The following is a 25764-nucleotide window of genomic DNA, read 5'->3' as shown; positions in this document are numbered from 1 at the left end:
TGACGAACAGGGCTTGGCATTGCCCTTGGAACGTAGCAAGTGCTTGACCTACGTGCGCTACCGTTAGACCCCCTCCTGCTAGAGCCGCCCCAGAGAAAACCTCAGCCAGTCGCCACCAAGAATCAGGGAAAGGGTCAGTGGCTTTGGACTGAAAATTCCAGCAGTGTTGTTCATTTCAAATCTAATCCGACTTCTTGCACTCCACCCTGGGGACGCGCGAAAACGCTGGCAGAACAAGGGAAAAAAATAAGCAGTACTCTTTTTTCTTTTTGATTCTTTAGTACACGCCCATGGCTCACTGCTCGGCAGGGTTTTCAGCGTTAGAGACGATCCTCTCCTCAGATCAGGCCCAGGCATATCCGACAGAGACACTGGCCACCGTGTTTCTTAGGGAAAAATAAGTACAGACTTCTCCATTTTCTCCACCTTGAATGTACTTTTTGCAGGCAGGACCTTCTTGTGTAAAAGGATCGGGCAACAGACACGCCGTTGCTGACCTCCGCTTCTGCTGACTCGGGCTAGGGAACGAAGCACTTCAGCCGCCACCGTCTGAAGGTGGCGATCCTGCATGTCTGTTACTTCTTACACCCGAGTCATTGGCCTTTACTGGAAGTCTGCTCCGCACCGGGCACCAGGGAAAGCAACAGTCGGTCAGGTCAGCCGTGGCGGGTTCATCCACAAAAGGAGAGATGTAGAGAGAACAGGGCGGCCCCACCAAGATGCCAAACTGGAAAGAGGGGCAGAAAGAGACCCCGTGTACAACTTGGGGTGGCGGTCTGGGCACACAAACAGCATCAGTGAGCGAAGGAGGTGTGTGGCAGGCGCCAGGTGCCGGGCACTAGAGTTTTAGATGGGGACGAGGCAGGGATGGGAAGACACGGAGTGGAAATGTGAAGGGATTTCTGAGAACAGGGCTGACGAGGGAACACGAAGAATCGCCGGTGATGGCCCCGGAACTTCCCTTTGCGGAGAGAAGCTAACACGGCCAGAAGCAGTGGTGGGAGGTCCAGCAGGCAATGGCGAGCATCCTCCCAACTCGCAGGAGGGAATAGGGGCCCCGCAGAAGGAGATACCACAGCAGGAACACTTCTTAGGCTTCTTGTCTCGGTACACAGACTGGCACAAGGTTTGCTTAGTGCGTGGAGAGGTTCTGAAGCCTATCCTGCAGAGAACTGTAGGGCCAGGAAGAGGACCAGAAATGGAGTGGGTGGGGTGGTGAGGAGAAAGCGCCCAGCAGGCTTAAATCTTTTCTCCATCGGAAGATGATCTGGGATTTACCTTCCTCTTATACTGTTTCCTTGAAACGTACTGGGCCAAGATAAATGTGAAATGACAGCTGTGCCCGGTTATTGCGAAGTTACCCCTGAGGGGTGTGAGCAGACAGGACTATTTAAAACTCAGAGAACACAAACTTCTGGGTGTTATCTCTTACCCCAAGGGTGTCCTTGGGCGGGGGCTGGTGGGGGAGGGCGCCTGGAAGCTGTGCACGGGGGAGTTTTAAGATACAGTTCCTGTGCTGAGCTTCCCATGCTGGGGTGGTTTACACCCACCCACTTGGTCTCACCACTAATGGCTGAGTGTGTCTTCTGTGGGCTGGGAAGCCAGGCGGAGGTGGTGGGAAGGACCGCTGACGAAGAGGTGTTTGATGCTGTCATGCTCATGCTCTTGTTTCCTGACCTGTATCTTCGAAAGCTAAGTAAAACTGGTGCCAGATTCCAGCCCACTGTGACCTGTGAGCATGAATGCCAATCCAAAGCCTAGACTAATACAGTTGCACAGAATGTGCACTGCAGAAACCAGAAACTGGGGATGTGGGTGGAGGATGCTGGTTCTAGCCAGTGCTAGTCGTGACCATCCCAGAACACCCTGCAAGAAGAGCAGGGAGACATAGCTCAGGTGTGCTTCCCCTTTACCTTCAAATGTGCTTGATTTCTGAACTGGTAGTAGCCCAGAGCTCTTTCTTTTTAGATTCAAAGGGAATCTGGGAAACTCCAGAAGAACTGCCATGGAGCAGGGCCCAAATAAACCTTAGAGCTCTCTGTAAAATCACAACAGGCCCTGAGTTGATACATCATGGTAAACACTTCTTGTGTTTGTTATCATTTAATCCATACAATAATCCTACCAAAGGCAGCTAGTATTATCCCTGTTTTAAAGATGAGGCAAGATTCCTTTCAAATAAAGCAAGAAATATACATACCAATTAAAATTTTAAGCAGGTGTTTTAGAACATAGATGATTTTAATATTTTTTTCCAAGAATAAGCAAATAACACAGCTAAGAAGATTTTGAAAAATAAAATAATTGGGAAGGATTCTACATGTTAACTACACGTTAAAAAGTATTATAAGACAAAACTGTAAAACTGAGGTGCTAGCAAAATAAATCAACAGCCAAATCAAATGAACAGAAGAGACAACTTGAAAAATATCCAGGCACATACACAAACTTACATTGTTTTTGAAAAGGGACCAGCCAACATCGGAAATGCCACATTGTTTGACAAATGTGTTGGGGAAACCAGCTATTTGGGAAATCCTGAAACAAAGCAAGACCTATGCCTTATACCACAACCCGAAATAAACTCCAAATGGATTGAGGAATTACATGAAAAAAGAAAAATTAAATAAAATTAAATCTGTAATATAAAAATGAATATACAATCTCGTTCTAGTCATGAACGTTATGTTTCTGAAAACCCTCTGTGGTCAAAGAAATTCACAACTGATTAGCTTAAGAATATATGGATTAAAGGGTGTGAACACCAAGACTAGAACTAAAACTATGATGGGGAACAAGTTGGATGGATGGTAGACACAGAACAAGTAAGGATGGTCAAACAGTCACGGTAGAATCATGGTGGAAGCAGGTAGGTGTGTATCCACTCGAACAGAAATAACATTTTCATAATAAAATGTGGTGGAAACAGTGAGCCTATGAAACATCACATGTGTTTCATATGTTTACTAAAACATATCAATAAGGAACTGTCTCAACAATGGTATTAGGGTGATGGGCAATGCTCACTTGTCCCTCCAATAGGGTCTCTGCTCAACTGTCACCTTATCAGAGCATCTTTCTCTAACCATCCTGACAAAATACCCATCCTTTTCATCCCTCTCCTTTCTTTTTGCTTCATGGAATCTAAAGACTATTATATATTTGTCAATTAATTATCTCTCACAACTAAAATGTAAGCTCTGAGGGAATGGGGACTCCTGTTTTTAAAAAAAGCAATTTTCAGGACGCCTGGGTGGCTCAGTCGGTTGGGCGTCTGCCTTCGGCTCGGGTCACAATCCCGGGGCCCTGGGATCGAGTCCTGCATCAGGCTCCTTGCTCAGAGGGGAACCTGCTTCTCCCTCTGCCTACCGCTCCCCCTGCTTGTGCTCGCAAGCTCTCTCTGACAAATAAATAAAATCGTAAAAATTTAAAAAAAAAAGCAATTTTGTTCATTGCTTTTCTCCTGGGGCCTAGAGAACTGCTTAGCACTCAGCAAGCCCTCAACAAATATTTCCTGAATGAATAAATGTCTGATTGTTTTCCATTCATGATACCTTGCTCACTCAGGATCTTTCTTCCTCAGTTTCAACAGAGGCCTGCAGATAACATTTCTGCATTTTCACAGATGGCATGCCTTCTCTTGGGTTGTGTATTTCTACTTGCCCTCCATTTCAAAGTTCACAATCTTTCCTATTTCATAACTTAATATTGTTGATTCTCACTTCCTGGTTCCCATGTGGTCCCAGAGTTACAGGATTACTCATATGCCTGCCTGAGTTAGGAGGAGTTTCCAGCCCACTTCACTTACTCTAAATAGTTAAGAATACTGTGGTATATCTATTCAATGGTTATGTTATATAGCCATTGCAAAATTATGTTTACAGAGAGCCTGTAATTGGAGAATGCGAAAATCTTTAAGCAAAAACTGGAAAATAGGAAATTGTATTTCTAGTATAAGCACAATATATCAAAATATCAGCAGTGTTTGTCTCTGGGGGTTATTACGCACATTTTACACTATATGCACACTTCACACTAGAGTGAACATTATTTTTAGAATAGGAGCAATAAAATGAACTTCATTTATAGGATCACAAACCCACAGAGAACAGCACGCAAGCCTGGCAAGAAGGCCAGGAAGTCTTGAAGCTCCCATGAGCAGGCCCCTGTGGGTATTTCCCACCATCGGAAAGGCCCTCTTTTCTACCGTCAGCCTCCACAAAGCTTGTGGGTCCTTCCAGCCCGGCCCGTGCAGTCTCCCCATCCTGAATGGCTGCTTCCTTCACACTCCCAGTCCCCATGGGTCCGTGCTGCCTCTGTACTTCCATAGCATCTTAATTAACATGCATCTTAACACTCCACTAGTTTTCAAAACTCCCTGGTATTAAGAATTGTCATCTATTTATTCCCAATCTTCCCAGACAGTATGAAAGTTTTTATAGGACGAGAAGTCTGCCTGTATATCTCTCTTCTGCCTTCAGAGGTAAAAGTTACTCATCAGTCCCCCTCTTGTCTGCAGGCCAGCATTTCTCATCACTTACCTGCAATAAGCACCCGCCCCACTAGAATAGAAAACAGCAGGACAGAGTCAAGTGTGCGCCCTGGGAGAGCAAGAAGCAACTATCCAGGAGTCACTCTGTACTTGACCCCAGGCCCAGCTCCCGTAGCTCTGAGTCCTGAGGCAAGATAAGCTCAGTTTCTTCGTCTGTAAGGCAAGCATACACAGCTACCTGTCCTCCAGGGCTGTAAGGATTCCAGGACACGAGGTGTGTGACTTCTCGGCACAGACGGAGGCTGGCGCACAGCTGTGCCCGGGTGAGCCTCGCCCTCTGTGCGGCTCGTCCCCAGGAGTGTGCCTGGTCTGAGACAGTGGATGCCCAGAGGGGACACTTCCCTTTGGCTGTCACTGCATTTTGCCTTGATCCACCTACCCCGTATTTCCCTAGACCTTGCCAGTAAGGATCATCAAATGAGATTCTCCACCAACTCCTGCAAAATCTGTAACTCTGCTCAAACTCTCAGCCAGTAACTGATGGGAGCCCCCAGGGCACGTCTAATGTGAGCAATACTCTGCTTCACTCTCACATCTTAGCATCTCTTTTCCTTCTTTTGCCTCACAAACTACCCGAGGGGCACTCACTCCTGCCATGGCTTCTGGAGCACAAGAGAGAACATTTCTGTTCCTTGGGCGGTTCCGGGAAGTAAAGATGTGTGCATGAGCTTGTAAAGATTTTGGTAAAAGAGCTTTCTTTTCTTTTCAACATACAGCATCTTCTCCCTAAAAGTGATGGATATGACTATGACCTAGCCTTGCCCCCCAGCCCAATGGCTAAGGCCTCTGGGAACCGAGCTGCTCTGGCTGGCCTCCTCCCCTTTGCACTCGAGTACGCCTAGTGGGTCTACCAGACCGGTTTGTCAGACATGGCTGAACATGTCTAAATCACAGGGTGGGTGCAGTCTGGGCGAAAGCTGGGACCCCACTACACTGACTGTGGTTTTTGTAGGCAGATCTCATCCCTGTACCTCTTCCCTTCTGCTCTTTTCTGTGACCCAGACAGTGCTCAGGAAGCTTTTACTTCACCCACTCAACTATTCTGTTAGAGCACCTTTCCTGGGGACGCCTGGGTGGCTCAGTCGGTTGGGCGTCTGCCTTTGGTTCAGGTCATGATCCCAGCATCCTGGGATCCAGCCCCACATCGGGCTCCCTGCTCAGTGGAGAGCCTGCTTCTCCCTCTCCCTCTGCCTGCCACTCCCCCTGCTTGTGCTCTCTCTCACTCTCTGACAAATAAATAAAATCTTAAAAAAAAAAATAAAGCACCTTTCCTTAATGGGCAAGATGAAAGGGATGGGAGAGGGTGGAGAACCATACTTCGGGGGTTCCCTGGGACCAAGAGACTGCATGTGACAATAAACTAAGGCAATATGGAGCTAAGAGAGGAGTGAAATGCAAAGAATTTCAAAGAGATTGCTAAATGGAAAAGAGCCAGAGTCAGAGCAAAGAGCTAGAGTACAGAGCCATGATTATCCTCCAAAAGGATGAGGTCCTTCTGAGGAGGCCAGAGAGAACCACGAGCCCATAAAGAACAGTACGATTACTCCAGATGCAACTAAATGACTGAGTCATGAATGCAGAAGGCTACCTCCACAGCCTCTCCCAGTACAGACGAGGCTGACCTTTTCGACTTCAGGTTGATGGGACCAGAGGAGAAATGGCTGAGGTGGTAATCAGAGGGTGCAGTGAAGTGCCTACACAGAGCCTCGCAGGAACAACAGAAGGCCAGGTCTCAGGGGGAGCATGACAGACTGAGGAGAAGCACCCCAAATGTTAACCATTCTGATAGTGCCTCTGATGGGCCCTCCCCATGGCTGGAAGGATTATTCCTACGTCTTATTCAGGGCTCTAAACCCTCTAACCCCCTCGAGAGTGCTTCAGAGGGCAAATTAATGATACAGTATGATTCAGCTCCATTCCCACATGTTATGCAAGGGAAGCAGGAGTAAACCGAGCTAAAGGATGCTGAAAGGAAGTAAGATAGAAAGCTGAGAAATATGAGTACCAAGGGCAGGGTCATTTCCACCCTGCTCCTCTCCTTGCTACACCCCTCCCATCACTGGACTCTACCTTGCAGCTGCTGCAACTGGGTCATGTGGAAGAATGTGTAGATGAAATCTATTGTGAGGAACATTAACGGATTTGGGGGTAACTAGTGGAAAAAACCTCCAGAAACACAGATGCTGCTAATGGGTACACAAATACGTAAAATGAGGAAGAAAAGAAAAAATGAATAGCACATTGGGAATCAAGAAGGCTTTATAAAATATGCTGATTAAGGATTTTATCATAAAAATGTAAGAAAGATATGAAAGCCAAGGGGGGGGAAATGATCTCTTAAAACAGGGTAAGAAATAATGATGGTTGTTATAGTTATTCCATGCATAACTCTAAAAGCAAGACATCTATAAGTAGACAATTTTAAAAAATACAAATGAGTTAATTCAAGGTGTTAATGACTAATCAACATGGATAGAATAAAAGAATCCAACAGAATTACTAATTTAATTTTGCTTTAGAAGACTATAGTATGACACACAAAATCAATGTACTATAGTAATTACCTAAAGAGAGACACTCCTTGGGAGGACAATTAATAAGTCAGTTACCTAACCCAGAGGTCAGCAAACTTTTTGTAAGGACCCATGGCAGGCAGACTTCTAAGACTGTCTCCAACGATCACGGTCTCCTTATAGTCACCGTAATTCCCTCACGTTATTTCTTCCCTTCAGGTATGCGCAGGACCCAGTGACTTCTTTTTCTTTTTTTTTTAAGATTTATTTATTTATTATTTTAGAGAGAAAGAGAGCATGAGCGGGAGGAGCAGAGAGAGAATTTCGAGCAGAGAGAGAATCAAGCAGACTCCACTCTGAGTACGGAGCCCACTCCAGGCTCCGTCTTACAACCTTGAGACCACAGCCTGAGGCGAAACCAAGAGGTGGATGCTTAACCGACTGAGCCACCCAGGCGCCCCTGACCTAGTGACTTTCTTATAAACAATACTGTGTGTAAAGGTGACAGGACACCACTTTCACAATTAGGTTACAAAACAGTCCAGCCTCCTGGAGACCCTCTCCATTCCCTTCCTGCCCGCATGCTTTGAGGAAGCAAGCGGCCAAGTCAGAGAGGCCCACTTGGTGAGGCACTGAAGGGTGGTCTTTGGCTGACAGCCAGCCAAGAATGGGGGCCCTCTGTCCAATGGCCCAGAGGAACCGAATCTTGCCAACAAACACATGTGCTTGGAAGCAGACCTTTTCCCAGGTGAGTCTTGAGAGAACTACAGCCCGGCCAGCACTCCACCTGCAGCCTGTGAGTGACCCGGAAGTAGAAGGTTTAGCTAAGCTGTGTCCAGATTCCTCATCCACGGAAACTCTGAGACAGTTAATGAATGTTGTTTTAAGCCACCGAGTTTTGAGGCAGTTTGTTACTTAGCACTGGATAAGGAATAAGCAATAGAAGGCCAGACAATAAATACTGTAGGCTTTGAAAGCTATGCAGTCTCTGGGGCAACTCTTTACCTTCGCTGCAGTGGTCCCCAAAGCAGCCGGGGATGATCCTCCAATGAAGGAGCATGGCTGTGTCCTAGCACAATTTTACTGATGGACAGTGAAACTCAAATTCCATATCATATTCACGTGTCAGAAAATACTGTTCATCTTTTGACTTTTTCAACCACTCAAGAACATAATATCCAAGGTAAAAACCATTCAGAACTCACAGGCCACACAGAAACAGGCCTCAGAAGGGAGCTGACCTGCGGGTCGTAGTTTTGCTAACCGCCGACCGAAACTGTACAGCAAATATTATTATTATTTTGATAACACTGAGACCTGAATTTATATAACATTATGCTTCTAATAGTACAATGAGACACATTAACAAAGCATATTTTACTGACGGATTGTGAAATGCCAGATGAACACCTCATGGCAAATATTTTCGACATTTCAAAGTCAAGAGAAAATGAGGCACAATGCTATCAGAGAGGATGGAAGAACTGCACACAGACCCTCTGTATCCTGATTCTCAGGTGAGGACACAGGATTCAAAGCCCCAGGCCAGTGAAGGACGAGGGGCAGCCAGAAGAACCGACAAGAGATACTAGAGGTGGGGTGGACACCTTTGCACGCAGCAGTAACCCAGAGCCTAAAAGAAGGGGTTCTACACAGAAAGGGAATAAAAGCTAGCGGGAGACACACAAGTAAGAAAAGCACATGCTATGTACATGAAATAAAAATAAGACACACACTCAGAAAAGCTAACAAAAGCTTTATCGTTAATAAAACTATCTTCAAATCCCTAAAGCAATGTCTGGAAGAAACAACAGAACTCGTATATGTCCATTGGAGGATGGGACCAGCATCGACATGCAGAGGTTAGAGGAAGTGGATTTCAGCTTATGTTAAGGAGGCAGGATTTTATACAAGAGAAGTTGTTCAATAATGGAAGGGGCTTCCCTGAAAGTACTTTACATGACTGGGCCATCCGCTCATTGATGGCACTCACACAGAAGGGAGGGGACCACCGGGACCCCGTTGAAGGGATTCTTACAGCAGGGAGAAAGTTTTCCTCTCCTTCTAAATTCTTACTGTATTTTAAGATTTGATATACCAGAGAAACATTCTTATTCTGGTTTTAGGCTACCTAACAGTTACAGGCAGGTAGATAACTTGGATAAGATGTTATTCTGAAGCAGCTCAAGTAAAAGCTCTAGAAAGTATGCAGCGTTCAGGGAAGATCACAAACATGAAGAAGAATTCAGTGATGAAAAAAGCCCTTGGCTAATTAAGACAGGGGACAAGATAATGATACATTTATCAGAACGGTACATTTCTTTTTCACTTTTTAAATTTATGTTCTTTTTTTTTTTTTAATGGCAGGAGAGTTGACACAACGTTACATTAGTTTGGGGTGTGCGGCATAGTGAATTGAGCAAGTCTGTATGCTGTGCTCTGCTCATCCCAAGTGTGGCTACCCTGTGTCACCACACAGGATCACAGCACCACTGACCATATTCCCTGCGCTGTACCTTTTATCCCCATGACGTATTCATTCTGTCACAGGAAGCCTGGATCTCCCAATTCCCTTCACCTGTTTTGCTCATTCTATATGCCCCCACAACCACCAGTTTGTTTTTTGTATTTATGGGTCTGCTTTGTTCGTTTGTTTAGCTTTTCAGATTCCACATATAATGAAATTATATGATATTTGTCTTTCTCTGTTTGACTTATTTCACATAGCATAATACCCTCTAGGTCCATCCATGTTGTCGCAAATGGTAAAAATCTCATCCTCTTTTATGGCTGAATAATATCCCATTGTATATATTTTCAATGGTGCATATTTTTAAAAGAACAGACTATGAAAGACTTTACACCGGGAAAGACAATCAGAATGACTACCTTGGAAGGAAAAGCTAGTGTAGGATAATTTAATTATTACACTGTTACAAATTTCAGTAACAACCAAAAACCGTGCAATCATAGGTTAACACCAAGCTTTAAAGAAAATTATTAACAACACGACAAAATGGATAATTAATTGGTTAAATGGCAAGAATCCTATTTAAGTTCTTGAAAAATATGTTCTAGTTTCAAGATTTTAGACACCCTGATTCAGGCTCTTTCTCTTTCTAAAACCGGAATGCCAAATGATTGCTCTAAAGGCAATAAAAGCAATTTAAATTTGAACATCACTTGGTTTAGAATACTCCTGCCATCATAACCAGCAATATATTACCTCCCTGCAGGCAGTCCTATGAAGGAAAGAAAAACTGTAAGCAGACTGCTTGTGGACGTGGACCCAGAGAGCGGGGAATCAGTCAGAGGAGGCACTATTTAATGCTGTCAGATTAAGGCTGCCCTTTGCACCTGTCACCATGACAGATATGACCTTGCAAAGGGACCCAGATGCTCAAGACCATGACCGAGGTTTCCTATAATTCTGAGGCATTTTCAAACTGTAAAGAGGCCCATTTAAACTAAGCAAAGTCATATTTAAAAAAAAAATTTTTTTTAAGATTTTATTTATTTATTTGAGAGAGAGAGAATGAGAGACAGAGAGCATGAGAGGGAGAAGGGTCAGAGGGAGAAGCAGACTCCCTGCCGAGCAGGGAGCCCGATGCGGGACTCGATCCCGGGACTCCAGGATCATGACCTGAGCCGAAGGCAGTCGCTTAACCAACTGAGCCACCCAGGCGCCCCATATTAAAAACTTTTAAGTTAATGACTTTAACAAGAAATATTACTGATCACTTTGGAATTAAATAAACTGGAATAGTGAGAAATTATTTCCTTCCTAATCTGTCCTGTACTAGGTATGTTTAGAAAAATTTAACAGTTTTATTAAAGTAAAACTGATGCACAGTAAACTTCCCACACACAAAGTGTACTCTTTGTTAAGTTCTGACGTATGTATACACCTGTGAAATCATTGCCACAACCAAAGAAAGGAATATACCCAACCACCCTCCAAAGGTTCCTGGTGTCCCTTTGTCGTCTCCTCTGCCCTCCCCCAGTCAATGGCCCCTCAATCGATTCCCACACTTGAGCCGGTTTACATACCCCAGAACCTCTTGAATGAAGGGGAAGGTGGGTCGCCTTCAGGAAGGACCCTGAAAATTTATACTCTGAATCTTTCTCCCAGCCTTCCCCGAAGGGGCCTATAGCTTTTTATCAGAGGAACTGTTTATTGGCGAAAAGGAAATAACCAGACTTTCTGGGGACTACCAGACTCTGGTTCTGAACTGACACTAATTCCAGGAGACCCCAAACATCACAGTGGCGCACCAGAGTAGGGGCTTATGGAGGTCAGGTGACCAGTAGAGTTTCAGCTCCATCTCGTGGTGGCTTCAGTGGGTCCCTGACGCCATCCTGTGGTTATTTCCCCAGTTCCAGAATGCATAATCGGAAGAGACAGATTTAGCTGCTGGCACGATCCCCACATTGGTTCCCTGGCCTGTGGAGGCAAGGCAATTATAGCGGAAAAGGCAAAATAGAAGCCATCAGAACTGCCTCTACCTAGGGAAATCATAAAACCAAAAGTAATATAGCATTCCTGGGGGATTGCACAGATTAGTGCCACCATCAGAGCCTTGAAAGACATAGGACGGGTGATCCCCAACCACCCCCTTGCAGAAGACGGATGGATCTTGGAGAGGACACTGGAGTATTGTCAATTTAACCAGGTGGCGGACTTCAACTGCGGTGCTGTACCAAATGTGGTTTCGGTGCTTGAGCAAATTCACACACACACCCCGGTACGCAGCTATTCATCTGGCATATGCCTTTTTCTCCATCACTGTCTGTAAGGCCCACCAGAAGGAGCTGCTTTCAGCTAGCAAGGCCAGCAATGCCCCCTTACTGTCCTACCTCAGGGGTACATCAGCCCTCCAGCCCTACGTCCTAATTTGGTTTTTGAGGCCTCCTGATCACCTTTCTCTTCCATATCACACATGATCTGTTATATTGATGACCTTATGCTGATTGGGCCTGGTGAGCAAGAAGTAGTAACTACTCTAGACTGATTGGGAAAACAGCTGTATGAAAATAAATCGAACTAAAATTTAGGGACCTTCTAGGCTAGTGACTTCTAGGAGGTCCAGTAGTATGGGGCATGTCAAGATACTATTTCCAAGGTGAAGGATAAGTTGTTGCATCTGACCCCTCCTACAACTGAAAAAGAGGGACGATGCCTAGTGGGCCTCTTTGGATCTTGGAGGTAACATATTCCTCATTTGGGAGTAGGACTCCAGCCTATTTTCCAAGTGACCTGAGAAGCTGCTGCTGAGTGGGACCCAGAACAAATGAAAGCTCTGCAACAGGTCCAGGCTGTTGTTCAAGCTGCTCTGCCCCTCGGGCCATATGTTCCAGCAGATTCAATAGTGCCTGAGGTGTCAGTGGGAGACAGGGACGCTTTTAGAACCTCTGGCAGGCCCCTGGAGGTGAACTGCAGTACAAACTCATAGGATTTTGGAGCAAAATCCTGTCATCTTCTGCAGATAACTACTTCCCTTTTGAGAAACAGCTCTTGGTCTGCTACTGGGCCAAAATAGAGACTGAACACTTAACCATGGGCCCCAAGTTCCATGAGACCTGAGATGCCCATCATACATGGGGTATTATCTGATCCATCAGCAGCACTCCCTCATCAAGTGGAGGTAGTAGACACGAGATGGAGCCTGAGCAGGTCCTGAAGGCACAAGTTACATGAACCAGCGACCCAGATGCCCACCCTCTCTGCTCCTACTACAACGCCGTCTCTCTCCCAGCCTGCATCTATGCCCTCATGGGTGGTTCCCTACGATAGCTGACAAAGGAAGAGAAGACTCAGGCCTTGTTTACAGATAGTTCTGTATGATATGCAGGCACCATCCTAAAGTGGACAACTGCAGCACGATAGCGCCTTTCTGGCACATCCCTGAAGAACACGGTGAAGGGAAATCTTCCCAGCAGGCAGGACTTGGAGCAGTGACCTGGATGTTCATTTTGCTTGGAAGGAGAAATGGCCAGATGTGCAATTTTATACTGACTAATAGGCAGTGGCCAATGGTTTGGCTGGATGGTCAGGGACTTGGAAGAAGTAAAATTAGAATATTGCTCAACATCACTCAGCATCAGGAAAATACAAATCAAAACCTCAGTGAGATACCACCTCACACCAGTGAGAATGGCTAAAATTAATAAGTCAGGAAAAGACAGATATTGGTGAGGATGCAGAGAAAGGGGAACCCTCCTACACTGTTGGTGGGAATGCAAGCTGGTGCAGCCACTCTGGAAAACAGTATGGAGCTTCCTCAAAAAGTTGAAAATAGAGCTACCCTATGACTCAGCAATTGCACTACTGGGTATTTACCCCAAAGATACAAATGTAGTGATCTGAAGGGACATTTGCACCCCAATGTTTATAGGAGCAATGTCCATAATAGCCAAACTATGGAAAAAGCCTAGATGTCCATCAACAGATGAATGGATAAAGAAGATGTGGTGTGTGTATATCTATCTATCTATATCTATCTATCTATATATATACACACATATACACACAATGGAATATTTTTCAGCCATCAAAAAAATGAAATCTTGCCATTTGCAATGACATGGATGGAACTAGAGGGTATTATGCTAAGCGAAATAAGTCAATCAGAGAAAGACAATTATCATATGATTTCACTGATATGAGGAATTTGAGAAACAAGACAGAGGCTCATAGGGAAAGGGAGGGAAAAATGAAACAAGACGAAACCAGAGAGGGAGACAAACCATAAGAGACTCTTAATTTCAGGAAACAAACTGAGGGTTGCTGGAGTGGTGGGGGGTGGGAGGGATGGGGTGGCTGGGTGATGGACTTTGGGGAGGGTATGTGCTATGGTGAGCACTGTGAAATGTGTAAGACTGATGAATCACAGACCTGTACCCCTGAAACAAATAATACATTATGTTAATTTAAAAAAAAAAGGAAAGAAAGAAAAAAAAAGAATATTGGTGACAAGGAAGTCTGGTTGACATAGATATATGAGTAAGAGGTACATGGTAAACCTCTCTGAATGGGGAGAAAAAATGTGGAGGTATTTCTGTCCCACGTGAATGCTCACCAAAGGGTGACCTCAGCAGGGAGGATTTTAATAATCAAGTGAATAGGATGATCTCTTCTGTAGATACCAGTCAGTCTCTTTCTCCAGTCAACCCTATCATCGCACAGTGGGCCATGAACATAGTGGCTGTGTGGTAAGGAAGGAGGTTATGTGCGGGCCGATCAGCATGGACTTCTCACCAAGGCTGACCTGGCTATGACTCCTGCTGAGCACCCAATCTGCCCACAGCAGAGACCAACACTGAGTGCCCAATATGGCACCAATGCCCAAGGTGGTCAGCTGGTTACATGGTGGCAGGTTGATTACATGGGACTGCTTCCATTACGGAAGGGGCAATGTTTCATCCTACCTGGAACAGATGCTTACTCTAGATACAGATTTACTTTCCCTGCATGCAGTGCTTCTGCCAAAACAACCATCTGTGGACTTACAAAATGCTTTAAGCACTGTCATGGTATTCTACGAAGCATGGCTTCTAATCAAGTAACTCACTTCATAGCAAAAGAAGTGTACAGTGGGCCCACGCTCATGGAATTCACTGGGCTTACCAAGTTCTCTACCATCTTGAAGGAGCTGGTGTGATAGGACGGTGGAATGGCTTTTTGAAGACACAGTTACAGTGTGAGCTAGGTGACAATATGTCTCAGGGCTCTAGCAAGGTTCTCCAGAAGGCTGTAAATGCTCTGAATCCACATCCAATATATGGTGCAGTTTCTCCCCTACCAGGATTCATGGACACAGAAATCATGGGGTGGAACTGGGAATGGCACCACTCACGAGTACTCCCAAGTGACTCACTAGCAAAATGTTTGCCTCCTGTTCCCCTGACTTTATGCTCTGTTAGCCTAGAGGTCTTAGTTCTAGGAAAAGGAATGCTTCCACCAAGAGACACACAATGAATGATTCCATTGAGTTGGAAATTAAGACAGCCACCCAGCTACTTTGGGCTCCTTGTGCCTCTAAATCAACAGCAAAGAAGGGAGTTCTCATGCTGGCTGGTGTGATCGATCCTCACTACCAAGGGGAAATTGGACTACTACTCCACAATGAAAGTAAGGAAGAGTGTCTGAAATACAGGAGATCCCTTAGGATATCTATTAGTATTACCATGCCCTGTGATTAAGGTCAATTGAAAACTATAACAACCCAATCTAGGCAGAAGTACTAAAGGCCCAGCTTCTTCAGGATTGACTGTCTGGGTCATCCCACAAGATACCTGGTGAAGATGAGGGGAATACAGAGTTGGTAGTGGAAGAAAGTAGTCATAAATACCACCTATGACCCCATAACCATTACAAAAATCGCTGTACTTCCTCCTCTTGTTATGAGTATATCTGTGTAGGAATACGTGTGCATAAATCATTTTAATATATATGTTACAATATGTCTTTGTTGTCTTTCCTCTCTTATTCCTTTATCATGTAAGACAAGATGCATTGACTTTATATCATGACATTTAAGTACTGTTAATTTTTATCATAGTATCTAAGTTATGGGATTTCAAGAAGAGCGAACATCAGTTAAGGATTTTATATAAGGGGTTAGTGTGTTTTCCATTGTATGTAGGATAGCTGTATCACGTTTGGTGGAATTATGACCTCGTTATTTTCTTTATTTGGAGATTAAGTTCAGTTTAAGGAGATGTGCATGGCTGCCAAACTGACAGGGATGGACTTGTGATGGTTAATCCAAAGTGTCACTTGACTGGGCTACAGGTTGCCCAAATTTAACATTGCTTTGGGTGTATCTGTGAGGGTATTCTCAATGAAATTAGCATCTGAATTGGTGGGCTCAGTAAAGTAGAATCCTCTCCCCAGGGTGGGTGGACAGCAACCAATCCCTTGAGGGCCTGAGTAGACAAAAAAAAAAAAAAAAAAGCAGAGGAAGAGAGGATTCAGCCCCTTGCTGCCTGCCTGCTTAACATAGGAAGCTGGTCTTCTGCCACTGGACTGGGATTTACACCCACAGGCTCCTCTTATCTTCAGGACTGGGTCTCCAGCTTGCAGACGGCAGATCCTGGGACCTCTCAGCCTCCATAATCATAATGGTTTTGTTCCTCCAGAGAACCCTGCTACAATTCGACTCTTCATTGGTAGCCACTCCAGTGAGCACACAATGGCACCTCACCGTGGTTTAGTCTGCATTTCCCTAAAGACCAATGATATTGGTCATCTTTTCACCTGCTTATTTGCCGCTCATAGATCTTCTCTGGTGAACTGTTAAAATCTTTTGCCCATTTTTCAAAATGGAGGGCTTTTATTCACCTTGAGTTTTGAGAGTTCCTTATGTACTCTGGATACCAGTCATCTATCAGATGAAGGATTTGTCATTTTCTCCCACTCTGGCTTGTCTTTCCACTCTCTTGGTTTCCTTCAAAGAGCACACGTATTTAATTTTGATGAAGTCCAATTTATCAGTGTTTTCTTTTATGGATTGCACTTTTTGTGTCCTATCTAAGAAATCTTTGCCTAACCCAAGGTCACAAAGATTTTCCTTTATGTTTTCTTCCAGAAATGTTGTAGTTTTAGATTTTACATTTAGGTCTATGATCTATTTTTAATTTTTCTATAAAGTGCAAAGTATTTATTGAAGTTCATTCTCCCCCCATATGATAGCCAATGGTTCTAGCATTTGTTGAAAAGACTATCTTTTCTCCACCAAACTGACTTTGCACCTTTGTAAAAAAACAAAACAAAACAAAACAAAACAAAAAAACCCAGAAACAATGGTCTATATCTGTGTGGTTTCGTTTCCGGACTTCCTAATCTAGTTCATTGATGATTTGTGTATCTCAATATGAACACCACAGTGTTCTAATTAGTGTAGCTTATAAGCCCTGAAATCAACTTTGGTCTACTTTTTCAAAGGTGATTTGGCAATTCTATGTCCTCTACATACCTCTATGAATTTTAGGTTGTCAACTTCTACAGAAAAACAAAAGAAAACAAAACAAAAAAACCCCCAAAACAGCCTGCTGGGATTGTGACTGTGATGAATCTATAGATCAGTTTAGAGAGAAATCACATCTGAACTATACTGAGTAGCTCCCTCACACACGAGTGCTTATCAATACTTCACTGAATACCCAAGGGGTACCTTCTGCAAGTCTCTGGACGTCCCTCTGACTCTGCCCTGCAAACTCTAGCTGCGTGGTCCTCCTGGACTCAGTTCCATCTCCTCAACTCTGCCTGGGCCTCCCCTCCCTGTGTTGCAGCCTGGATACTCTCTCAAGGCAGTAAGCTGGGCGATCAGAGGGCTCACCTCGTTTATTTTCCGTCTCTCTGTGTTCACTGTCCTTCACTGCTAGATGCTCATGTCTTCGATAGTGCTGTTTCATATATTTTGCCCATTTTAAAAATTGTTTCAGGCAGGAAAGTAAATCCGGTCCCTGTTATTCCATCTTGGTGGAAGTCTCAATTTTTAATTTTTAATGTCATATCTGTTCTCAAAGTTATAAAATTCAAGTAAAAATAGGACAAAAACATAACTAGTAATTAGTATAATGTTTTATCACCATTCGTTTATTTGTTCATTAATCCATTTCATTCCAAAAATATTTACTGAATTCTGCACAGTAAGCACTGTCCTGGCACATGAGCATACAATCCTGAAGGTCAAAGCCAGACATGCGCCTTGCTCTCACAGAGCTTACAATCTAGTGGGACAGACAGACGTTACTCAAGTAACTATGAACACATATGAAACACTGCAATTGTGACAGCAGCTATGAAGAAAAGAATAGAATAAGCTACTCTGGTAACCTACAGGAGGGTGATTTTATGGTATTTGTTTCTATTGAGCCTATATATCCGTGAGTTGAAAATATCACTACTTTTTCTTTATTTGCAAAGAAATTACATTCGGGATACAGTAGGGAAAAAATGTCCAACAAATACACTTCTCAATATATGATGTGCTAGATTAAGATAATATATGAAGTGCTTTGGATCGCATAAAAAATTTGACACTATCCTTTTGAGACTTAAGATCTAAGTGGGCACATAAAATATAAAGAAATATAAATGTTATATATCTACATTCTATATGAATATAAATAGAAGTTTACCACTTGAACATTATTTTGTCTACCCTCATTTAAAAGATTATCTTTTCTATCAGCCTTAATTTCAGAAATTTGATAAGTTTCTTTCAGAAAACAATACATTTATTTTATTTTGTTAAGTCTTACCTAGATATCTCAGCTTGGGAATTCTTCTCCCCATCGACAGTGAAAGGAGATGCTCCAGTTAGTAATTCATACATTAGAACACCTAAACTCCACCAGTCAACTGCCTATAAAACAATAATATCATTTTATAGAATATGAATATATATTTTATAAGAAAGGAGAATGAACAGAATAAAACTATATATTTGAAAAATATTTTAACAAGAAGATTTTGTATATAGCTTTCTGTGTAAGAAGTATTAAATTAAACACTTGCAAGAAAGACATTTAGAGAACAAATATCCGGGTATTCTCAGAATAGAATTTAAACACAGTGATAGTCAATCAAGGGGCTAAAAGTGCTTTCATTATTTCCTAAATCATTAAGTAATGGTTTTATTTTGGTTAATTAAAAAAATTTTTTTTCAATTTTATTTTACTATTATTTTTTAAAGATTTTATTTATTTGATAGTGAGAGAGAGAGACAGAGAAAGGGAGAGAGAGAGCACGAGATCGGGGAGGGTCAGAAGGAGAAGCAGACTCCCCACTGAGTGGGCAGCCTGATCCGGGACTCAATCCTGGGACTCTGGGATTATGATCTGAGCTGAAGGCAGTCGCTTAACCAACTGAGCCACCCAGGCACTCCAAATTTTAAAAATTTTAAGTAAACTCTTTAGACTTATTATGGGGGAAAAAAGAAAAGGAACATTCAGCATTTTTATTAATTATTTAGCTCCAATAAGTATTATGAAATTCCTTGAACTCAAAGAACAAAAATGAAAAAATCCCATCTAATGATACCATATTTCATAACCACCTAAATTTTCAATTCTTCTTATAGGACCTATCACATACATCTTCATTTATTTGAGTCTTCAATTGTGGGAAACATGAAGATACTTAAATAATATAAAATAAAATGAGATCTAAATTGGAAACCAACTTATAAATGCAGTTACCTGAACTGAGAGCAGAGTTTAAAGAACCCTGACATTAGTTCTTTTATAATTAGGCAAATCAAAATTTCAGTATTTGTTGAATACACAAGCTTATACCAAGAGATATTAACTGGATGCTAAAATTTTTAACCCTGCTTCCAAATTTCAGGGCAAAGATTTCAGAGAGATGATGCAAAATTTATGGACCTAGAGCTATTTTAAAGAAAATACATAATGATGACATATAAAACATGATCAGGCTGTCTGCAATCATAAAAGGAACAGTGTGGAGCCAGGTACACTGATAAGCGCTTTGCATATATTGTCACATTTAATTACCTCAAAGTCATCAAGGTGTTCCACGAACAGGAAAGAGTATTTATTGACTAGCTATATTCCAGACTCAGGTATACAGGAATTCTTGGAGGTTCTATAAGGTTTTCATCCTTAAAAATTGGTTACATTAGGTCGTAGAAGGTAATTTTCAAATTTTAACAGTTATAAATTCCTATTAAACTGTTGAGGACAACAGTTTCAAAGAATACCATGCAGTAAATGAAACCAGCAATTCAATTATTTTATTTATACAAGCCGTTTTACTGCCACCGGAGTCAGGACCCTCAGAATGTTTTGCTGTTGGATTTAAAACCAGCTGTTGAGATGATACAGATCAACAATCAGATTCCTAATCATATGGCCTGAAACCAATACCATACCAACTTGAAGAACAGGCTTTAAGTATATGATTAGTTATTAGTAAGGAGACCAAAGATTCTCCACACTTAAGATATTTGGACTGAATATGTGGGATTTTGAAAGGGGATGAGGGAGAAGGGACGATGAGGAACAAAAAAATAGTCAAAATTCCTTATTTGGAGAAAATTATTAATACAGCAAAAGCATTAAGATGGCACCAAAGAAATCTTACCCTTTAATACAGGAAGAAAAAATATGTGACCTAGATTTTATAACAAAACTGCTTAAGATGCTTCCTCTACAATCTTTACTTTGCACAAAGGGAAGTGAGGTTTTTAGAGGGCTTAAGGAAAACAAACTTGGACTATCTTGAATGCAGGATTTTTTTCTTTCTCCAAGGATTGTTACAATGCTTATTTCTGTTGAAGAGATAATCAACAAAGTCTATCTTCTTCCTCTAAAACTCTAGATATCATAATTTGTTCATGTATTCAAAGCAAAGGAGAGAAAACAATGAAGGTAAGACAATACCAGAAAGAGGGCTCTGATGAAGAGACTGGACCCGAGTTATTAACTAGGGTTCTTATTAAACATTTTATGGAGATATAAGGAAGTCTAGAACATACCTTGTCATGTCCTGAATCTCCCCCTCTGACAATATCCGGTGCCATGTATTCAATAGTCCCACAAAAGGAATATGCTCTTTCAGCCTTAAACAGTCAAACAAACAAAAAGGCATTTGATTTCAAACCAGACAAATGATAAAAAAAAAAGTCAGTATTACATGTTAGTGGTTGAGATACACCACAGTAGAAAAGTAGTGGTAGAATCTATTTGACAGACTCCCCCCTTCTCACCAGGTCAGATCATCACTACATAGTGAGTCCTGGGTGCATGTCCTGTCCAAAGACTTCCTTTGCTTGAAACCTTCCCATCTATCCACCCATCCATCCACACACCCATCCATCCATCCATCCACTCTTCCTTTTTGCAGTATGTATGTATATTTCCATTATTGGTTTCTTGTACCATTCTTTTTGTAAAACTTCAAGTAGTCCTAGTAGGGTAACAAGAACTGTCTAATACTTCAGTACTTTATTTCCAGATAGGCAAGATTGGGAAAACACTGGGAAACCTTAAGGGGAAAAAGAGACCAAATTCTAAGAAGGAGAATAGGGAGCCCAAAGATGAAAAACGACGAAAAATATTTTTTCCCACCTTATTTGGTTTAGGTTTGGCACTGCCAATCATATGTTCAGTAATGATGCGCAAAATTGTTTTTATTTTATAAAAGGATTGTCTCTTAAAGACAGTTGTTTCTCTTTTGTAGAGCTTTAAAAAGGTCTAGATTTAATGATCAATTGTGTCTTATGACATTCCATTGAAACAAAGGAGAGTAAATATCTAAATTATTATACAGATATATTAAATAGGGAAAAAAGAATTCCTCTTTGACAAGATACATTCTTACGGCTGTATCTGAAACTTTTTAAGGCACTTCGGAGCCATTAAAATATTTTACAAAATTACTTTTTTTTTTTAAAGATTTTTTATTTATTTATCTGAGAGAGAGAATGGGAGACAGAGAGCATGGGGGGGGGAGGATCAGAGGGAGAAGCAGACTCCCCGCTGAGCAGGGAGTCCGATGCGGGACTCGATCCCAGGACTCCAGGATCATGACCTGAGCCGAAGGCAGTTGCTTAACCAACTGAGCCACCCAGGCGCCCCTTTACAAAATTACTTTAAAGGAAACTTCAATTTACACTTTACTCTTCTTCCACTATCAAGGTTTTAAGAAAAATAAGCATTCCTCTTATTTACCAATTTTAAAAGTAAAGAACACTACTCTAGCAATGTTATAGAATGAATTAGTAGAAGTCCTTTACTTTATTAGGGGAAGTTAAGCACAGAGACAATAAATATAATGAATTTATTTAAACACTTTGGTAAAAGTGTATTTAAACTACTTAATCATAATATACATATATTATATGTCATATAATTAATACGGTTTAAGATTCATTTCTTTCTTTTTATGTGCTACATTTGCTGAAAGATTACATCCCCAGAAACTAAAAGAAATAATTTACTTATGCTTATATCTGCAGAAAATTTTCTTTTTTGTTACCTGGCAGAACAACGTTATTGACTAGCTAATAAAAACCATATATCAAATATTATCTCTCTGCTTAATCATTTCAGTACCAAATGCTAATTTTGTATTAAACTACTAGAAAAATTAAAGCTAAATAAAATTGATTCCATTTAATATCTGCATAAAAAGTTAATGAATAATTTTTAACTTTGTTAGACATGCTTAGGAAAAATGTGTTAGGAAGCATTCATCCGTTTACCGAATTATTAAAAAAGAAATAGTACAAAATTACTTTTTAAAAAAACCCCAAACTTCATAAAACCAGTGTTTTTAGTTAATATACTATTTATTATGCAATAGCCTTTTTTTGGATAAGCCAAAATCACTGTGTAGCTGGCATAAAGAAACATGAAAATTACTAAGAGTGTTTATGATTTGATCTCATCTTAAAAGATACCTTTAAAACATTATATCCTAAATCAGGTTTAGATATACTAAAAGAAAAAAATAATTCTCCAAACTGGTTTAGGAGTAAAAAGATAATGAGTTTTGGGGCGCCTGGGTGGCTCAGTTGGTTAAGTGCCTGCCTTCGGCTCAGGTCATGATCCCGGGGTCCTGGGATCGAGCCCCGCATCAGGCTCCCTGCTCGGCGGGAAGCCTGCTTCTCCCTCTCCCACTCCCCCTGCTTGTGTTCCTGCTCTCGCTATCTCTCTGTCAAATAAATAAATAAAACCTTAAAAAAAAAAAAAAGATAATGAGTTTTGACTGATTGCTTCTCTAGTTTTTATTTATTTAGAAAACTAGTCTTTTTAGCAAATATAAACGTTCACTTCCATTTACAGGCAGCTCCATGTCAAACCATTTTGAAATTAGACACATTTCCTTCTAAGTATGAGACAATGATTAAACTTAACAAGCTGAGGATCAAGAAAATATGCACTCTCTTCTTCAAAACACTAGATATTCATAAGTTTAGTGTAAAGAGGATATGAAACACATAGATCTTATTAAGTGCCACAAAGGTTTGACAGTCACCACTACTTCCCATGTCTTCCTTTCTCTGACAATGAGAACTATGGCAGCTCAGTTCTGGATTGTCTCAACGGAGGGGAAGCTCAGAACCACATTAAGTGCCCAAAGAGGTATTGTCTACCTTCTCTGTGTGATTTTTGAGCTCCTTTTTAATTCACTTTAGGTTCTCTGTTTTGTGCTTGTTTTATGTATTTTTGGGGGGTGGTGGTGGTGGAAGGGAGTAGGTAGTATCTACATTAATATAATAATTATCTATCTGATTGAAATTCCAGGAGACAGAAAAATTAAAGCCTAAGTGTTGGGAAATTCCAGTCACTGAGAAATAATAGTGAAGAAAGCATTTCTTAAGTTTCTCTGTTATTTTAAAACATTGCCATTTTAGCCTCCTGCAATTCTGTATCTGCTTCCTCTTTCTCAGTGGAAGTGTTGCTCCCTCTGGGTTTTAACTTATGGTGTATCAGCCTTGACTTCCTAAGAGTTTTATCTTTTATTTGTAAACATATCCCTAATTTACTTTTCAATTTGTGTTTATCTGCCTAGGCATGTTATTGGGAGTGTAAACTAAATGCCTTTCAAATAATTCTACCAAGAAGATAAACTGATGAGGTATGACAGGGGAAGGTCAGTAGTGGGGGCAGGAAATATTTCTAGGTAATATTTTATGAACTATGATATAAAAAGGCTAGGATAACATAGCTAAATTCTGTTGTTTATTATTTGTTCAAAGTATTTTTATGGTAATATTCCTCTCAAGGAGAAAAGGCAATCAACCTATGTAGCATTTAAGTCCACACTATTTTATAAGCAACATTACTGATTAAAGCTAGCACAGAGTTAAAAGATTGTGAATGAGAATTTACTTGAATGTAAAAATGGTAAAAGCAGTGTGTGTGTACCATCCTGGCAGATAATACAGAGTATTCTTGTGCTTAAGTAATCAGCTGATCAAGGAGGTTTCACTGTTCCTTAGAGAAAAAGATCAGATAGCACTGGACAAAAAACTGGTTTCCTTCTAAGGGAGAATCCAAACTCTTAGGCATTTCTCAATAAATACTAGGTTAAATCATCCCTAGCTTTCATTTGCTAATGTTTTATTCTGATCTTACTTGTTTATGATAAATTTGTAAGTTAAATATAAATTTACCAATGAGAAGTTTCTCCCTCTTGTGTTTTTTCCCATCCTAATTTTGACAAATCTCCTCACAAGTATCTAGAAATGTTTGATTTTTTAAAAGAAGTAAATATTGGGCGCCTGGGTGGCTCAGTTGGTTAAGCGACTGCCTTTGGCTCAGGTCATGATCCTGGAGTCCCGGGATCGAGTCCCGCATCGGGCTCCCTGCTCAGCGGGGGGTCTGCTTCTCCCTCTGACCCTCTTCCCTCTCGTGCTCTCTGTCTCTCATTCTCTCTCTCAAATAAATAAATAAAATCTTTAAAATAAATAAATAAATAAAATAAAAGAAGTAAATATTGTACTGCTAATCATCTATGACTGTGTTCACAAGAAAGAAAGGGGAATCCCTAGATGCCAGCCATGAAGAGGGTGCAGAAAACCAGTGAGGTAGGCATACGACCTATGCTGCAGCCGCACAAAGGGAGGGCCTTAGCTTAGAAAACAAACACATAAATATTGCCCTTGTGAAATCAAATCCCGAGGCTTGTGCCTCTTGTAGATTTAGGGCCTGAATTTATTCTTGTCCTCCATGGTATGGGGAAGTGAGAAAATCTGGTCAACATGGTGCTACTCTGGAACACATGACAGAACCAGAGAAATTTCCACAACCTAGCTGGATCAGGGTTCACATACAGAAAGCCCTTGAGTCTCAAAATTTCTAAATATGTGAACTGGACTCCTCAAACCAAACAGAAGGATTACTTGAAATACTAGAACAACAATCTATAAAAGATTAGTATGTTGTAAAAGATGAAAGACATGAAGGACAATATCCATAAAACAACATATCAGTACAGAAAAGATTAGAAAGATAAGAAAAAGCAAATAGAACTATATAAATGAAAAAAATACAGTAATAAAAAACAGGCTGATTAAACAGAGTAGACACAACTAAAGAGAGAATCTGCAAACTAGAAGATATATTTGAGAAAATACTGCAAAAGTCCCAAGCAAACTAAATAAAAATATACCCATGAGTGGCAAATTCTTATTTCTTAACGTGAGTGATGGTTATAAGTGTTTGCCTTATAATAACCCCTAATCTGTACATTTATTTTTTGTTTTTGCATGTTTTATTTTAAAATAAAAAGATAAACCACTCCATAACCAGATATATCTATGATAGCTAAATTAACAATGAATATGCAATCCAAAATAAAGGCATTTTAAGACAAAGGGAGTTTACTATTCATTAAGCATTGTTAAAAAGACATCTAAAGGAGGCACTTCAGAAATAAACTGAACTCACAAGAAAAGAGTTAAGTTCTAAGAAGCAATAGTGAACAGAGAAAACCGGTAAATGTGAGAAAATCCTGAACAAGTACTGAATTTATAAAATGAAAATTATAGAATAATGATTAATTTGGGAAATATAACACAACGTGGGACCAAATAATAAGTAACAATAACACAGAAAATGAGATGGATAATTGAAGTTAAAACATTCCATGTTCTTGTAGTGGTCATGACAATTACAGACATAATTGTTAAGTCAGTATATAAGTTAAAAATTTCAAGG

The 25764-nt window shown here is 41.1% G+C and overlaps 1 protein-coding gene across 2 annotated transcripts in view; it reads right to left on the bottom strand.

Annotated features, from left to right (window-relative positions):
• The window catches only part of RPS6KA5 (ribosomal protein S6 kinase A5), a 178529-nt gene that overhangs the window by 30068 nt on the left and 122697 nt on the right, over positions 1-25764 (bottom strand). The window contains exons 6-7 of one of the 2 annotated variants that reach the window (XM_034992596.1): positions 20574-20657; positions 18334-18437 (exon numbers count right to left, since the gene is read on the bottom strand). In XM_034992596.1, coding sequence (XP_034848487.1) covers positions 18334-18437; positions 20574-20657 — 188 coding nt within the window. The other variant, XM_034992597.1, reaches the window with a different exon arrangement.

This window comes from Mirounga leonina, unplaced genomic scaffold (assembly GCF_011800145.1).
Source record: "Mirounga leonina isolate KUSES-001 unplaced genomic scaffold, KU_Mleo_1.0 Mir_82, whole genome shotgun sequence".
Lineage (NCBI taxonomy): Eukaryota > Metazoa > Chordata > Mammalia > Carnivora > Phocidae > Mirounga > Mirounga leonina.
Note: the sequence above shows the minus strand (reverse complement) of the source record. Positions and strands in the feature narration are given on the sequence as shown.